The 18,175-nt window shown below is 42.3% G+C and overlaps 2 protein-coding genes across 4 annotated transcripts in view; both read right to left on the reverse strand.

Moving 5' to 3' along the window:
- Nucleotides 1-3,276: 3,276 nt before the first annotated feature.
- On the reverse strand, nt 3,277-8,207 carry LOC106575653 (uncharacterized). Of its 2 annotated transcripts, none has more exons than XM_014152270.2 (5): nt 7,884-8,207; nt 7,163-7,270; nt 6,774-7,072; nt 6,287-6,513; nt 3,277-3,974 (listed from the first exon to the last, which is right to left on the reverse strand). In XM_014152270.2, the coding sequence occupies exons 1-5, from the start codon at nt 7,948-7,950 to the stop codon at nt 3,872-3,874; spliced, it is 804 nt and encodes a 267-aa protein (XP_014007745.1). In that variant the 5' UTR covers nt 7,951-8,207; the 3' UTR covers nt 3,277-3,871. The 2 variants fall into 2 exon arrangements, with proteins under 2 accessions (XP_014007745.1, XP_045555134.1); XM_045699178.1 differs by having other exon boundaries at nt 7,175-7,270; nt 7,884-8,194.
- A 7,379-nt stretch (nt 8,208-15,586) lies between these two features.
- LOC106575645 (filamin A-interacting protein 1-like) overlaps nt 15,587-18,175 on the reverse strand; it is a 79,443-nt gene continuing 76,854 nt past the window's right edge. Inside the window, exon 6 of one of the 2 annotated variants that reach the window (XM_014152260.2) lies at nt 15,587-16,102. In XM_014152260.2, coding sequence (XP_014007735.2) covers nt 15,896-16,102 — 207 coding nt within the window. In that variant the 3' untranslated portion in view covers nt 15,587-15,895. The remainder of the gene's footprint in view (nt 16,103-18,175) is intronic. The other variant, XM_014152263.2, reaches the window with a different exon arrangement.

Consider the following 18,175-nt stretch of genomic DNA (forward strand, 5'->3'; position numbering starts at 1 on the left):
GATACTGGAGGACTGGAGTTGGGAACCACTAGTCTAGTAGTGTCAGAGGATCGCAGGTTCAATCCCAGGGCTGGAGTTGGGAACCACTGGTCTAGTAGTGTCAGAGGATCGCAGGTTCAATCCCAGGGATGGAGTTGGGAACCACTGGTCTAGTAGTCTCAGAGGATCGCAGGTTCAATCCCAGGGCAGGGCACTCATTTTCATTTTTTCTGTTATTACCCTATCCCCAACCTTAATCAGTTGGAATGAATGTCTAAACTTAACCCCCGGACAAACGTTGAATACTGAAGTGAGATCTTATTGGTAATTTACCTTTCACTCTAGACCGAATCCTTCATGCCTATCACTGTGATGTGCTTGATATAAATTCAAATGGAAAATGGCACTTTCTGATTTATTGAGAATGCAAAGTGTGTTTGACTGATTGGGTTTCTACTGTGTTCCGTTTGATGGTGCGATTTCATTGAAACTAAATTGATCATTGAAAAGTTGGACTGTAAGAAGCAAACAAAATGTAACCGTATTGGATACTGCTTATCTGCCTCAATTGTTCAATACAGACCATGAACTCTGAATCAGAATCTAGCATGGGAGTGTTTGAGTCAGAGTAATGACATTGTAGTCCTAGGGGGGAAATTCTGGGATGATGCATGAACTAATTACATTTTTATCACACTATTTTACAAGGGCTTTATTTTACAGCACCTGATTGAAAAGCGAATAACTAATAACATATTTTCAAAACAGTAAAAAAATCTGTGAAAAGGCTTTAACATGCAAGTGTTGATTTCTAGATCATTCAGCACAAATCTTTCTAAGGAGCGTTGTCACTCAGCTCTTGAGTGTGTGTGTGAGCGAGAGAGAGAGAGAGAGAGAGAAGGGGACTGCTGCCCGTACTGTGTTTTGTTCGATGGGCCACTCTCCTGGAGAGAGGCAAAGTGAGGACACACTCGCCAAAAGTGCTGTCCCCAGTCAGCCATGAAAACAGCATCAGTGTTCCTGCTGCTAAGCTGCCAGCACTGAAATGAGACTGTCTAATGACACAATGCCCTAGGAAGGCTCAGGTCAGCAGCCCTGCCTAGGCCCTCACAGAGGGCAGTCTGCCGTGTCACTTCAGCTGGCCGGCCCACTCTCCACACAGGGACGAAAGTGAGAGGACTGAGAATGTCCCCATAACAATCTCTACCTCTCAGAGTGGGTGTTATTACTCAACAGGGACCAGTTTCTGTTTCTGAAAAGGACTGCATGGGCAGTTAATGATCGAATGTCTTAATTACTTTTTAATGAAAATAACTTTTTTACCCACATAAGACAACGTAACAAAATATCATGAAGGCAATGGTCTGAGCTCTAAACCCAACGGTCAAGCTCCAAAACATTCCAAAATAGTTTTGATGTTTAACATGCAGTCTAATTCTGTTTGCTCCCCAGGTCAAATAAGCCAGGTGCTCATGAATATAGAAGGAATTAAAGATGCGTGAAGTTATTAATTACAAGTTCGAGATTTTTAACAAGGTTATTCTTTCGTTTTGCTTTCCAGTCAGAGACACTGCTGTCAGGTCATCTCCTGTTCTCTCTCCCCAGGTGGCCCTGAGGGCTGGATACTCAGACAGCAACAACAGCCCTCGCAATTCATCCAAATGCAACAGTCAGCCATGGTTCTCATAAAGGAAGGTTGGTACGGGAGTGTACATGGTTCATAAACACAGGTCAATGTTGAATGTGAAAAGGGAAGAACGATAATGAATACCGAAATGAAAAATGCACTTTAAAAAAAACCTACTCATTGTTCATTTTACTTACTGAAAGGAGTAAACAAATGTAGCAAGATTACATTTTACAGTAGATGGCCAGTTAGAATCAAACTCCCAGACAGGAAATGTACATTTTTCCGTACCGCCAGTGTGCATTGAAGAGCTCTCTCTCCCCCCATCCCAGCTCCATACAACAACCAGCGCATGGCTGTCTCATTGGGAACGCCAATTAGAGTTAAACTGAAATGTTCTGTGAGGAATATTGTGATCAAGGCTGCTAACAATGGATAAATATCTCCACATGATTGCCTGTCAAACTGATTTATAAGGAATTCGGAAAGAAAATGCCCCCATGCTCATCCTGATGTCATTATTTACTTCTTAAAACCTTAATTCGGACTTTAAAAAAACCGTATTTCTTGGTTCAAAAATGCTCCTCTCTAGACTTTACCAGAGATATGCTGAGATGGATGTAATGGAATTAAATCATGAAGGAATACATAGAAGTAAAATAGCAGCAATGCTGCAGAGTACTTGGGTTGTGTCTGAAAACGCAAGCCATCAAATCCTTGCTTCCTCCGTCCTTACCTCAATATTCTTCTCAAAGCAAATGAGGCGGCGCTCCTCGAACCTCCCCAGAGCTTTGAGGAAACAACGACTGAGGAAGCAAGGATTTAGGAATGTTTTCAGACACCATTATGGACACTGAGGAAACGAGAGCGTTCTGATAATTGAGCAGTTGTCAAGGACACTGATAACACACTGCAGAGATGGCAACACCCTCCTGTGTCCTGCGAGGTACGCTAATCACAGTGTTTGAGAGTGTGAACACAAGGCTTCATCTGCTGCGGGTTAGTCTTTATTCAGATCTCTTCCAAAAAGCAATGAATGTTACTGCTAGAACTGGATGTAATGCCACACATCTGGTGATAAAGCTTTATGTAATAGTGTAAACGAATTAGCGGGCAAGGCTAGATTTCACTCTCCTCATTCATTCAGCGTTAACCCATTGGCTATTTCTGAATGCCAGTGAGTGTGTGCTGGTTTATACAGAGGTTGGTGCACAGGATAAATCATGTAACATGGGCTCCACACAGTGGTGGCACAGGAAAATCAGACACCATCACTGAGTAAAAGGGCAACCAACTACTGCAGTGCTCAGCAGAAAACATTGAGGAACATTCTGATGGAAATATATATGACGTTAATTAGAACAATGTCCCAGTGACGTGCAGCCTGAGGAATCACGTCAGTTCTGTTCATGAGGCTGTCCCACTTCTATTGCAAAGAAGTATTGCTAATGAGATGTAGCCATCACAGACAAGTCAGTCACAGACCATCTAAACAAGAAGAAAATGGAATTCTCGCATGCTTGCACTGAACTTCTGTCCTCTGGATGAGACAAAATGCAAGGGGAGAACCAGCAAATTAAGTCAGTGACAAAGCAGGTCTCCAATGTCTCAAAACAGTAAATCAGTGGCATGTGTTTTAGATGAGACAAAACCAGAAATTGACAACAGAATGTTGAAAAACTAAGTAGAATTTTATTAAATTAGATTCTATTATCAAAATGTCAAGTTTCCAGGATGAAGAAAACAGTGCAAAACAGTTACTTTAGACAAATATTTACAAGACAGGTAGCATTCAGCCAAGTTGAAATAAGGCAGCTGTATCATGGCATTTTTCAAAACATCCACAAAAACATCCCCCACATATAAAACATCTTGGTGAAAAGGACATTCATAATTTCCCTATGACAGCATTTCACATTTTAAAGGCCATTTCATACTTTCCTTATGATAACATTCAATAGTTCAATGGCAATAAACACATTTTACAAAACAACTTAAATACAAAAACTTAAATTCATATTTAAAAAACAGCTTACCAAAATTCAAAGCTTTCTCTTGTATTTACTCTGAGGGAATACTGTAGGCAAGGCAAGGCGGAATACTGTAGGCAAGGGGGAATAGCGCAACACAAGGCAAGGATACCAAACATAGTTGAATGGCAACCACTGATATACGCTGTTCAATAGTGCAACCCCATAGACTTGGAAGCCGTGCTGATTGTTGTCAGCTGATCTTAGTGTTGGCCATTTCAGCAGGTTGGCCATTTCAGCGGGTGTTCATGGAACAAACCTGTGCTTCGCCGAGGCTTCTCTCCAGCTCCTGAATACAAGGATAGATCAACTGACTGTGCAGCTGTGCCATTTTAAACCTGAAGGAAAGAGTTATAGAAGAGTTGAAAGGAGCAGTATTCCCACTGATTTCGCTTCACAGTTGGAAAGAAAAAGTATCTGAACCCTTTGGAATTAGCTGGATTTCTGCATAAATTGGTCATCAAATTTGATCTTCATCTAAGTCACAACAATACAGTGTGCTTAAACTAATACACACATTGTATTTCTTGTCTATATTGAATACATCATTTAAACATGCACAGTGTAGGTTAGAAAAAGTTTGTGAACCCCTAGGCTAATAACTTCTCCAAAAGCAAATTGGAGTCAGGAGTTGGCTAACCTGGAGTCCGATCAATGAGACAATTGGAGATGTTGGTTAGAGCTGCCTTGCCCTATAAAAACACACAATTTGAGTTTGCTATTCACAAGAAGCATTGCCTGATGTGAACCATGCCTCAAACAAGATAGATATCAGAAGACCTAAGATTAAGGATTGTTGACTTGCATAAAGCTGGAAAGGGTTACAAAATGATCTCTAAAAGCCTTGATGTTCATCAGTCCACGGGAACACAAATTGTCTATAAATGAAGTGCAGCACTGTTGCTACTCTCCCTAGGAGTGGCTGTCCTGCAATTATGACTGCAAGAGCACAGCACAGAATGCTCAATGAGGTTAAGTAGAATCAGCTAAAGACTTACAGAAATCTCTGGAACATGCTAATTTCTCATCTGTTGATGAGACTACAATACGTAAAACAAGAATGGTTTTCACGGGAGGACACCACGGAAGAAGCCACTGCTGTCCAAAAAAACATTGCTGCACGTCTGAAGTTTGTGAAAGTGAACCTGGATGTTCCAAAGCACTACTGGCAAAATATTCTGTGGACAGATGAAACTACAGTTGAGTTGTTTGGAAGGAACACACAACACTGTGTGTGGAGGAAAAAAAAGGCACAGCACACCAACATCAAAACCTCATCCAAACTGTAAAGTATGGTGGAGGGAGCGCCATGGTTTGGGGCTGCTTTGCTGCCTCAGGGCCTGGACAGCTTGCCATTATCGACGGAAAAATGAATTCCCAAGTTTATCAAGACATTTTGCAGGAGAATGTTAGGCTATCTGTCCGCCAATTAAAGCTCAACAGAAGTCCAGTGATGCAACAGGACAATGACCCAAAACACAGAAGTAAATCAACAACAGAATGGCTTCAACAGAAGAAAATACACCTTCTGGAGTGGCCCAGTCAGCGTCCTGACCTCAACCCGATTGAGATGCTGTGGCATAACCTCAAGAGAGTGGTTCACACCAGACATCAAGAATATTGCTGAACTGAAACAGTTTTGTAAAGAGTAATTGTCCAAAATTCCTCCTGACCATTGTGCAGGTCTCATCTGCAACTACAGAAAACATTTGGTTGAGGTTATTGCTGCCAAAGGGTCAACCAGTTATTAAATTCAAGGGTTCATACTTTTTCCCACCCTGCACTGTGAATGTTTACACGGTGTGTTCAATACAGACATAAACATAATTGTTTGTGTGATTAGTTTAAGCAGAGTGTTTGTCTTGTTTTGTGACCGAGATGAAGATCAAATTTTATGACCAATTTATGCAGAAATCCAAGTATTTCCAAAGGGTTCACATACTTTTTCTTGCCACTGTAGGTGTCTTTTACTCCCGGTGTTTCCATCAGGAAAAAGTTGTGCCGGTCAAATGTCCAAACATATTTCAATTTGCCAGACTGATGCCAATGTGCAGTTTCTCTAGAGAAAAATCTGATCAAGCACAGGCTGGGCGATGTAGTAGGAGGTTGTAATTTCCAACAGACCAATGTTCTACATAATTACCACGTTTTCTGCGCTGAACTAACTACAATGACCATAATCCATTTGTCCGGTCTGTGTGTTTTTACACAACTTATTTACACGAGGTAATAAAGCTAGAATCCATAATGTTGCTAGGTGCACTGTTGCTCCTAAATTAGAATTCCAAGCTGCACAGCAGAATATTTAAGGGCATATGCGAGTAAAATGGTCACACTGGAGCCTCATCTGTCAGACTCACTTTGTGAACCGGTATCAGGTAATACAGTGTTGAAAGTTTGCTATAGCAAGAGCTCAAGACTAACAGGCAGAGTTTACAGACTAGAGAGATACGATTAAAAAACAACCAGAACCAACCTCCATGCATAGCCAAAGTGATTTTATAGAGCATATTTATTTATCTGGTTTTATGCATTTTTACCGTCCAAACGCTGCCAATTCTCAGTCAACGGAAACAGTTTAAAACCCAATACAGTGTTAACAATTCAAGCATGACCTGTGAAAAGGTTCCAAAGAAAGGAGGACTCTTACCTCCTGTGCAGCTCTATTGCTTTGCTGGGGTCTGGGCAATAGTGCTGTAGAGCTGTGATGCAGTGTGCTGCCAGCATGCTGTAACACTGTTCCCTCACCAAGTTGTGGCTGCTGGTGTCCCACTGTGGCAGTTCACTGGTGTACCTCCACGCCACTAGGGCGTGCTCCAGAGCAGACTCCCACTCCTCATTCTGCAGCAGCAGCTGACCCCACTCCTGGCAGGAAACCTGGGAGGAAAAAGACAAGGTTCGTTCAAACACATAGCAGGTGATGCAGCGTAGTACCAATCACCATGACAACCCAGAATTTCTAGCTATTAAACCCTCTTAGAAGGACTTAAGTCACACACAATCAGCTTGAATAAAGTTAGAGTGTAAATCTTAAGACGTATATTATTTACTGCAAGATTAAACTTCAGGTCAATTACCCGAGTTACATTCACATAAGGGTAACTTAAAGAGCATAAAACATAAATGTTGATACTCACTTTAAACACCACCAGGTGTGGATATGCCTTTCTGTAACAGTGTGCGTCTCTGTTGGACCCCAGGCGTGAGTAGGGTATAGATCTATAGACATTGGTCTTCTTCAGGTGCAGGTCCTCCTGTAAAGGTTTCAGGTCCGTAGTGAGGGCTCTGGGCTCCTGCCTCTGCCCCTGTTCTACTAAGATGAAAGATCTTATGAGCTGCACAAGCTGCTGGTTGGACAGGGGTGTCTGGTTGTCTTCCATTCTCTCACTTTGGGCCTCACTCCGACTACTCCCTGTTCTGTATATGGCTGGGTTCACTGCAAAACATACACCACCGTATTGAACACAGGCAAACTAATATAAGACTAGAAAATGAATGACATGATCCATTTAATTTGCTTACTAACATGAATGCCCACGTTTTGAGTTGCTGGTCAGGTTTCTGCCTCTAGAGGTGGTTGAGAATGGAGCTATGCGTGAACTTAGAACCTCCAGGTATGACCTTCTCAGTCGAGCTGCAAAAAAACATTTGGCATTACTTTAGAGTGCATTTGTGACTACTAACGTTACAGGATCATAGTTATCCCAGTTACAATATTCTTCTAGTTGTACTAGATAGCAAGGCAGATGCAATGTTTTGGTACTTGCATAAAACAAACAAAAATTGTCATGTCTTGCTTAATTAATAGCTACAAACATCTCACCCACAATCTTTATTACTTAGCTAAATGTCCAATATCAGCACGTTAGCTAGTTATAACTAGGTAAAGTTGTTAGCAAAGGCTAACAATAGGTACCATGTTGTGTCAATGCAATTGCTAACTCAAAGCTGGCTAACTAGCTAGTTGACCACAAGTTAAAATGGACTTATTTCCATTATTAGCAAATTGACACAATTTGTTTGTTCAGACTCAGTGTTTTATGGGATCTTACTGGCTGACTTCATTGTTATGATTTAACATATTTAGAAAATAAAGGTAGCCGTTACTTAGCTAGTTAGCCACATTTGTTCCTGGCGCGCGCTTACTTTACCAAGGACAGCTGTTATGATGCTGAAGTTGGAGGGAAATTTAGCGGGCTAACCAGCTAACGTTACCTACTTTATGAAGTTGTTGAAGTCAGACGTACCTGCAATTTTCGGCTGTGGAGCTGGGATTTCCATCAGGGCACGTCTTGAGTGACACATGGTTGCCATATTAGATACTTTGGATCAAAACGACAGACCTCTTTCAAAAAGTTTGCCAGTTATGTTGTTAGCTGTCTAGTAGTGTGCAGCCAACAGACTGTAAAGGTTGTACTAATAACACGCAGCTACCGTCTGCCAAGTACCTCAAATAAATGACATTAAATTAAATAGTTGCTGACAAAACTTTGCAAAGCTGTTCTCCCGCGAATGTATGACAAAATACTGCTTCAAGAACATAGCGCGCGGGCGTTGCTTCAATACCCATCAATCTGATTGGTTATTGTCGAAACAGGCGCGTGCATTTTTATTGGAGAATGGGATCTGTGAAACAGGCGCTGTGTTGAAATACAACAAACAATAGCTGCTTAAATACAGTAGGCCGACACATGTACTGTTGTGAATTAGGACTTACGTAGCCATTTGTGAAGTGGTTGAAGTCTGACATACATGCAATTTCTGGCTGGAGGATAGTTAGCTTGCTACTTTACAGCAAAAAGACATAGACCTTGCAAACATTTGACCAGTTCTGTTGTGGGCGACCATTGATGGACTTTCTTTTAATAACATGCAGCTGCCAAGTAGCAAACAAATGACAACAAATGTATTATGGTAATAGTCATTGCTATGAATTTAAAAAATATTCTTCTGTGGGGTTTATCAGAGGTTGGCATCCAACGTTATGAAGCATTACCGCCACCTACTGTACTGGCCTCTTATGAAAAAAGATTGCAGTAAGAGTGCAGTATATACTGGGTGGTTCGAGCCCTGAATGCTGATTGGCTGACAGCTGTGGTATATCAGACCGTATAACACGGTTATGAAAAAACATGTATTTCTACTGCTCTAATTAATTTGGTATCCAGTTTATAATAGCAATAAGGCACCTTGTGATATTGTGATATATGGCCAATATACCAGAGGTGTGGACTCAAGTGACATGACTTGGACTTGAGTCAGACTCGAGTCACAAATATGATGACTTGCAACTCGACTTTGACTTTAACACCAATGACTCGTGACTTATCTTGGACTTAAGCCTTTTGACTCGACCTGACTTGATACCCTTCCCAAGCCCAAATATGAAAAATGATGCTATTAAAAAAGGTGTGCAGCGCATCAACTCTTCATTTAACGGATTACAGTTTGAATCAGACAGCAGCCAATCAAATTGTGCCAGTTGAGAAAAAGTTGAGCGTGGCAGTGCAGAGGAACGTCGGCGAGTGAATTCAGATGGAGCCCTTGGAAAGATGATACCCAAAATTATTATTTTCGGATATAAAGACTACGCTGTAGTCATCAAAAAATGGATTGTAACTTGCAAAACATGTGGGAAGAAAATTCCAGAAAATCACAGAAAGCAACAATTTCCAACTTTGTTCAACATTTGAAGCTGCACAAAGAACAGTAAGTCGTGGCTAATATAGCCGACAGCTATATATAACTTTGCTAGTGTAGCATGTAGGCTAACGTAACGTTAAATCAATGAGCCTCCACACAGTCAGTCAGTGCGGGAACGTGATCATTGCACCCAAGATTGAGCTACAGCTGGCCAGGCAGTTGGTAGTCTAAAGCCTGCCTGATGTTACTGCTGTTCCTAAAACCACTGACATACGTTAGCCTACTGTAACCACACAGAGAGGGTGTGTGTGTGTGTGTGTGTGTGTGTGTGTGTGTGTTTGTGTGTGTGTGTGTGTGTTTGCGTGCCTGTGTGTTTGCGCCCCATAGCGATCCTCGATAGTCGATCGCTACGGGGGGAGGGGGGGTCTTTCTCATGGCTACACGTATTTCCATGGAAATAGATAGTTTATTTGGAAAGTAATAAATATATCTATTTTTAAAGCATTCATGATTTGCGTAAATGTAATATACTAACTATTACTATTGTTAAAAATATGAAATGGTGTTACATTTGGTGAAGAGCACATTATAACTTGTTTAGGACTCAAAACTCAAAGTTTAGGACTTGAGACTTGACTTGAGACTTGTCGGTCTTGACTTGAGACTTGACTCGGACTTGCCTGTCTTGACTTGGGACTTGACTTGGGACTTGAGTGCTAAGACTTGAGACATACTTGTGACTTGTAAAATAATGACTTGGTCCCACCTCTGCAATATACCACGGCTAAGGGCTGTGTCTAGGCACTCCGCGTTGCGTATTGCAGAAGAACAGCCCTTAGCCGTGGTATATTGGCCATATACCACACCCCCTCATGCCTTATTGCTTAATTAGAGTGCAGTATAACGGCGGTATGCAGCAAAATAAATAACAATGTTTATAATAACAATAACAATGTTTTTATACTGCAGTAATTTTGCAGTGGAACTGCAGTTAGAGTGCATTTATTCTGCAATTACTGCGTCCAAAATACCACAGTCAACTGCAGTTACTGCACTTTTACTGCAGTTTCAAAACTGCAATCTTTATTTGTAAGGGGCCTGTGGGCCAGAGAGGGAGGAACTAAATTCTACCTGCCAGCCCCTTTTCTCTTAAAAAAGATAACAAAATATTTGAGACTGTATATCTGCCACGCTGATCCTCAACACAGGGGCCCCTCATGGGTGTATGCTCAGTCCCCTCCTGTACTCCCCATTCACCCATGACTGCATGGCCAAGCACGAATCCAACACCATCATTAAGTTTGCCGACGACACAACAGTGGTAGGCCTGATCACCGACAACGATGAGACAGGAAGGAGGTCAGAGACCTGGCAGTGCGATGCCAGGATAACAACCTCTCCCTCAATGTGATCAAGACAAAGGAGATGATTGTGGACTACAGAAAAAGAAGGACCGAGCACCCCCACCCCCCATTCTCATCAACAGGGCTGTAGTGGAGCAGGTTGAGAGCTTCAAGTTCCTTGGTGTCCACATCACGAACAAACAATTTTTGTTATTTATTTCACCTTTATTTAACCAGGTAGGCTAGTGCAAAGGAGCAAAATAAATAAATAAATACAGTATGGGGATGAGGTAGTTGGATGGGCTATTTACAGATGGGCTATGTACAGGTGTAGTGATCTGTGAGCTGCTCTGACAGCTGGTGCTTAAAGTTAGTGAGGGAGATATGAGTCTCCAGCTTCAGTGATTTTTGCAGTTCGTTACAGTCATTGGCAGCAGAGAACTGGAAGGAAAGGCGGCCAAAGGAGGAATTGGCTTTGGGGGTAACCAGTGAAATATACCTGCTGGAGCACGTGCTACGGGTGGGTGCTGCTATGGTGACCAGTGAGCTGAGATAAGGCGGGGCTTTACCTAGCAAAGACTTGTAGATGACCTGGAGCCAGTGGGTTTGGCGACGAGTATGAAGCAAGGGCCAGCCAATGAGAGCATACAGGTTGCAGTGGTGGATAGTATATGGGGCTTTGGTGACAAAAACGGATGGAACTGTGATAGACTGCATCCAATTTGTTGAGTAGAGTGTTGGAGGCTATTTTGTAAATGACATCGCAGAAGTCGAGGATCGGTAGGATAGTCAGTTTTACGAGGGAATGTTTGGCAGCATGAGTGAAGGATGCTTTGTTTCAAAATAGGAAGCCGATTCTAGATTTCATTTTGGATTGGAGATGCTTAATGTGAGTCTGGAAGGAGAGTTTACATTCTAACCAGACACCTAGGTATTTGTAGTTGTCTATATATTCTAAGTCAGAACCGTCCAGAGTAGTGATGCTGGACGGGCGGACAGGTGCGGGCAGCGATCGGTTGAAGAGCATGCATTTAGTTTTACTTGCATTTAAGAGCAGTTGGAGGCCACGGAAGGAGAATTGTATGGCATTGAAGCTCGTCTGGAGGTTAGTTAACACAGTGTCCAAAGAAGGGCCAGAATTATACAGAATGGTGTCGTCTGCGTAGAGGTGGATCAGACAATCACCAGCAGCAAGAGCGACATCATTGATATATACAGAGAAGAGAGTCGGCCCGAGAATTGAACCTTGTGGCACCCCCATAGAGACTGCCAGAGGTCCGGACAATCATAGTCCAAACACACTAAGACAGTCGTGAAGAGGGCACGACAACACCTATTCCCCCTTGGGAGACTGAAAAGATTTGGCATGGGTCCTTAGATCCTCAAAAAGTTCTACAGCTGCACCATCGATAGCATCCTGACTGGTTGCATCACCGCCTGGTATGGCAACTGCTCGGCCTCCGACCGCAAGGCATACGGCCCAGTACATCACTGGGGCCAAGCTTCCTGCCATCCAGGACCTCTATACCAGGCGGTGTCAGAGGAAGGCCCCAAAAATTGCCAAGGACTCCAGCCACCCTAGTCAGAAAATAATCTCTTTGCTACCGCACGGCAAGCGGTACCGGAGCGCCAAGTCTAGGTCTAAAAGGCTTCTTAACAGCTTCTACCCCCAAGCCATAAGACTCTTGAACAGTTAATCAAATGGCTACCCGGACTATTTGCATTGTCCCCACCCCACCCCCCATTTTTACGCTGCTGCTCCTCTGTGTTTATTATCCATGCATAGTCACTTTACCTCTATCTACATGTACATATTACCTCAATTACCTCGACTAACCGGTGCCCCCGCACGTTGACTCTGTACCGGAACCGCTTGTATATAGCCTTGCTACTGTTATTTTATTGTTGCTCCTTAATTATTTGTTATATTTCTATATTTCTTTCTTAAAACTGCATTGTTGGTTAAGGGCTTGTAAGTAAGCATTTCACTGTAAGGCCTACACCTGTTGTATTCGGCGCATGTAACAAATACAATTTGATTTGATTTGATTTTGTATCTAAGGATGTTCTACTCAGTATGCTCTTTAAACTCAATTCCTGCACCACCTTCTCCCTCATACTGCATCTCTATTTCCCTCTCATACTGCCCACGCTATCAGTGCATGCTCCACTATCTCTGTTTCCTGGCAGTAATCATACCTTCCTGTGGTTGGTGACTAGAGGGAGTACAGCTCTGACCGGAAGTTACTTTTTGTAGCAGGTTAGCAGAGAATTTGAGCTAAACCTAACCCTTTTCCTAACCTTAATCTAAGTCTTCTAACCTGCCATGTTAATTATCCTAACCTGCTGCGTAAATTGTCCTAACCTGCTATGAAAAAGTCTGGTCTTAGCTGTACTACCTATAGTGAGAACCCCTTCCTGTTGGATGCGTTCCTATCACATTTAATGTCTTATTCAACCTGCAGTGTCCCACCGTTAGCCTTGTAAAGATGTCCTCCTCTCTTCTGTCTCTTCCTGCCATCCTCTCCTCCCCAACTTTCCTCTGTACTTGGAATAGATGCCTGCCCTTAGTGTTGCTGTTCCACTGCTCCTGCCATCTCTGCACCACGACTGTTCTTATTACTCCCTTAAGCCTCTTCCTTGCTAATCGGCATCTGCACATCCACCTCCTCTCTCCTAAGGGCCTGTTTAGCCAGCACATCTACTTCCTCATTCCCTTCCACCACCACATGGGCTGGTACCAAATCAAAACCTAGGCCTGCATTTACACAGTGGTGAAATTCTGTGATGGAATACTGTGAGAATTACCAATTTAAAAAAACACAATTATTAGTTTGCACAATTCATATTCCCACCAGATTGGGAGTTTTTTTTTAATGTCCTATATGTCAGGCAGAGCAAGCTGGATTTCATTTTATATAAAATAAAATGTAAATGTGTATATGTAGATATAAAAACAATATTTATTGATAACCAAGTAATAGGCTGATCATTACATTTCAGAGATCATCACTGAGGAGGTCGCATTCAACATAAAATACCAATAATACATTATTGAAACTGTTAATAGCATTCCCTTTTTTGCCACTCAGAATTAGACTAATTAAGTAGTGGATGTAAATGGTCTACCACATTAAAATAGCAATACAGTTCATGTTTCAAGGGGAAAATACACATTCATATTTTAATGGTATTAGCAATAACAGTAGCATATATATCATAATTGATCAATTACTGCAATTACTGCTCACCAGGGGCGCAACTTTGGTTTTAGAGGTGGGGGAAATTATATATATATATAATGTATATATACACAGTTGAAGTCGGAAGTTTACATACACTTAGGTTGGAGTCATTAAAACTTGTTTTTCAACCACTCCGCAAATTTCTTGTTAACAAACTATAGTTTTGGCAGGTCGGTTAGGACATCTCCTTTGTGCATGACACAAGTCATTTTTCCAATAATTGTTTACAGACAGATTATTTCACTTGTAATTCACTGTATCACAATTCCAGTGGGTCAGAAGTTTACATACACTAAGTTGACTGTGCCTTTAAACAGCTTGGAAAATTCCATAAAATGATGTCATGGCTTTAGAAGCTTCTGATAGGCTAATTGACATAATTTGAGTCAATTGGAGGTGTACCTGTGGATGTATTTCAAGGCCTACTTTCAATCTCAGTGCCTCTTTGCTTGACATCATGGGGAAATCAAAAGAAATCAGCCAAGACTTCAGAAAGACAATTGTAGACCTCTACAAGTCTGGTTCATCCTTGGGAGCAATTTCCAAATGGCTGAAGGGACCACGTTCATCTGTACAAACAATAGTACGCGAGTATAAACACCATGGGAGCACGCAGCTGTCATACCGCTCAGGAAGGAGACGCGTTCTGTCTCCTAGAGTTGAACGTACTTTGGTGCGAAAAGTGCAAATCAATCCCAGAACAACAGCAAAGGACCTTGTGAAGATGCTGGAGGAAACGGTTACAAAAGTATCTATATCCACAGTAAAACGAGTCCTATATCCACATAACCTGAAAGGCCGCTCAGCAAGGAAGAAGTCACTGCTCCAAAACCGCCATAAAAATGCCAGACTGCGGTTTGCAACTGCACATGGGGACAAAGATTGTACTTTTTGGAGAAATGTCCTCTAGTCTGTTGAAACAAAAATAGAACTGTTTGGCCATAATGACCATTATTATGTTTGGAGGAAAAAGGGGGAGGCTTGCAAGCCAAAGAATACCATCCCAACTGTGAAGCACGGGGGTGGCAGCATCATGTTGTGGGTTGTGCTTTGCTGCAGGAGGGACTGGTGCACTTCACAAAATAGATGGCATCATGAGGAGGAAAATAATGTGGATATATTGAAGCAACATCTCAAGACATCAGTCAGGAAGTTAGGACTTGGTCGCAAATGGGTCTTCCAAATGGACAATAACCCCAAGCATACTTCCAAAGTTGTTGCAAAATGGCTTAAGGACAACAAAGTCAAGGTATTGGAGTGGCCATCACAAAGACCTGACCTCAATCCTATAGAAGATTTGTGGGCAGAACTGAAAAAGCGTGTGCGAGCAAGGAGGCCTACAAACCTGACTCAGTTACACCAGCTCTGTCAGGAGGAATGGGCCAAAATTCACCCAACTTATTCTGGGAAACTTGCGGAAGGCTACCTGAAACGTTTGACCCAGGTGAAACAATTTAAAGGCAATGCTACCAAATACTAATTGAGTGTATGTAAACTTCTGACCCACTGGGAATGTGATGAAATAAATAAAAGCTGAAATAAATCATTGTCTCTACTATTATTCTGACATTTCACATTCTTAAAATAAAGTGGTGATCCTAACTGACCTAAGACAGGGAATGTTTACTTGGATTAAATGTCAGGAATTGTGAAAAACTGAGTTTAAATGTATTTGCCTAAGGTGTATGTTAACTTCCGACTTCAAATGTATATATATTTAATTTTTCCTACCCGACTGCTCGGAGGCGTCCGCATGGTCCTAAAGTAAACCGTTGCCTTGTTTTGTATCACATTCCAATTATAAAGTCCCGTCCCCAGTAAAAGTTGCACCCCTGCTGCTTACACAGACAGATCAGTGATTTTGTTTTTGTTGTGAAAGACATATGCTAGTTAACCTAGGCCTACTAATCTTCCTATTTTGGTGTTTTCATTATCAATACCGAGGCACACAAAAGCAGAAGTCTTTGTAGCAACAGGAATACATCATAATTGAGATCATAATGTGATGATACATCCAAGTGTGTGACGTTATATTCTAGTGGGGCGGTTGACCATATTGAGGTTGTTGGCTGCACTCTGAGTACCCTGCAGCGCCTTCTCTGAGGAGAGAGCTGTCTGGGGCTGTCCTTTATTGCTCTGCCCTGGATTGACCACACTGTTTGTTCCTTTTGTACTGTAGGCTTTAGGTTTGGGGATCCTGGTTGGGCCTGGGCGTCGGAATGCTTCCAAGGGGATCTGAGAATAGATGGAGAGAAAAAAGGGTTCAATATCCTTACGATATATAACTTTAGGTTGTTTATCAAACTGACCACAAGATGGTGCCAAATAATGTTTTTGGCATACAGTAGCAAATATCTAGCAGTTTTTGACAAAACACATTACAAAATAATTCATTACATGCTTATTAAGACATGTACAGGCTCATGTATGCTGCAGTATAACAAGTAGACTAATAAAACATTACTCTTTAAGTAAAGCTTTGACCATTTTTTCAACACAACCGACCGCTGTAAAGAATGGAACTAAAGAAATCCATGATTCCCTTTCTGATACCGTCTTTGGAGTTTATAGAGCTATTCACACACAAGTAATTGTTATACTCCCAAAGAAGGCTTATAAGAGAGAGTGGGGAGGGAAAATGTTTGGAGACAGGTATTGGATCTTGTTTTAGCACCAACTGCCAAAACAGCCACAGGAAATGTCTCCTATGGGGTTTGCATCACTGCATTGTTTACTGCACAATCAGCTTAAACTGTCATCTAATGCTCCTAGCTCTCCGTCTCATCTCTGCCAGAAGGTGATGTCACCGTAGGAGCTCTTCATGTTTGTCATCGCTCTGCGTTTAGTTTAAACCCCTCTTTGTTCTCTGCTCAGTCTAAACCCCTCTCTGCTCAGTCTAACCCCCCCTCTCTCTTTGCTCAGTTTAAACCCCAGTTATTGCCCAGTTTAAACCCCTCTCTCTCTCTGCTCAGTTTAAACCCCACTCTCTCTCTGCTCAGTTTAAACCCTGCTCTCTCTTGGCTCAGTTTAAGCCCTACTCTCTCTTTCTACTCAGTTTAAATCCCTCTCTCACCCTCTCTCTCTCTCGCTCTCTCTCTCTCTTTCTCTCTGCTCAGTTTAGACCCCCCTCTCTCTCTCTGCTCTGTTTAAACCTCTCTCTCTCTCTCTCTCTCTCTATTCAGTTTAAACCCCACTCTCTCTCTGCTCAGTTTAACCCCACTCTCTCTCTCTACTCAGTTTAAATCCCTCTCTCCCTCTCTCTCGTTCTCTTTCTCTCTGCTCAGTTTAAACCCCACTCTGATCTCTCTCTCTGCTCAGTTTAAACCCCCCTCTCTCTCTGCTCAGTTTAAACCCCTCTCTCATGCTCTCTCTCTCTGCTCAGTTAAAAACTCCCCTCTCTCTTTCTCCTCTGGCTTTAATGTAACTGCATGTGAGACTAGAGGGATGATGATGAGGGCGCTTAGAGCAAAGAAAGACAAGAAGGGGAATAGATGATGATGATTTACGTCCCAAATGGCAGCCTATACCTATGGGCCCTGGTCAAAAGTAGTGTGCTATATAGGGAATAGGGTGTCATTGGGGAGGCGGTTCATCATGCACATTAAGGCATTCTCCCAGACCTGTTGCGCAATATAGGTTATTATACTGTAGTTTTAAACGTTGCAGCTTATTTCATCACTCTTTCTTTCTCTGAGAGAGAGCTCTTGTGAGACACTCCACTTTCATGCCAAAAGCTATTGAGTGAATCTACCCAGTCCAAGGAGTGAGTGGTTAAACGCTGTTAAAGACCAACTGTAAGTGAGTGTGTATAAGTGTTTTATGGTTTCGAAAATTTATTCTAAAACGTGCAATGAACCATGTCCTTAAATCCATGCAGGACATCAATTTGAAATGTGTTTTGAAAATGAGGTTAATGGACCAGCAAATCTGTGTGGGTCATTTCAGGGGGCCATGTTGATTTTACACGGAATGACCTTTAATTATAAGCCTCCTCCCTTTGGAGGCATGCAGCAGGAGTACTAGAGTAAGCACTTCCTCTGCCACGGACAGACCAGCCTGCAGTTCAGTAGGCCGGCCTGCGTTCTGCAATACTGGCAAAGATGCACGGTTGTCTCCATGGCAACAAAACACAGGATTTGTTTGGTGCTTGGATTGTGGTGTGAGACACTATTTCACAGCACACTAATGGGCCTCAGGATCCTCTTTCGTTCACAATATGAGGCCTTTGTTTGAAATGGGCCCTGCCCTGTCCATTTATTTTCCTCTCCTTGTTCATTGGGCCTATCGGTCAAGGTGTTTGGATACAAT

The sequence above is a fragment of the Salmo salar genome, chromosome ssa17 (genome assembly GCF_905237065.1).
Source record: "Salmo salar chromosome ssa17, Ssal_v3.1, whole genome shotgun sequence".
Taxonomy (NCBI): domain Eukaryota; kingdom Metazoa; phylum Chordata; class Actinopteri; order Salmoniformes; family Salmonidae; genus Salmo; species Salmo salar.

What these genes read in the sequence shown, in the direction of transcription:
- LOC106575653 (XM_014152270.2), bottom strand. Translation starts at nt 7,950, where the DNA reads ATGGCAACCATGTGTCACTCAAGACGTGCCCTGATGGAAATCCCAGCT. An exon ending in TCCACAGCCGAAAATTGCAG is followed by an intron (nt 7,271 to 7,883) that starts GTACGTCTGACT and finishes GTTTTTTTGCAG; the next exon opens with CTCGACTGAGAAGGTCATAC. An exon ending in CTCAAAACGTGGGCATTCAT is followed by an intron (nt 7,073 to 7,162) that starts GTTAGTAAGCAA and finishes TATGTTTTGCAG; the next exon opens with TGAACCCAGCCATATACAGA.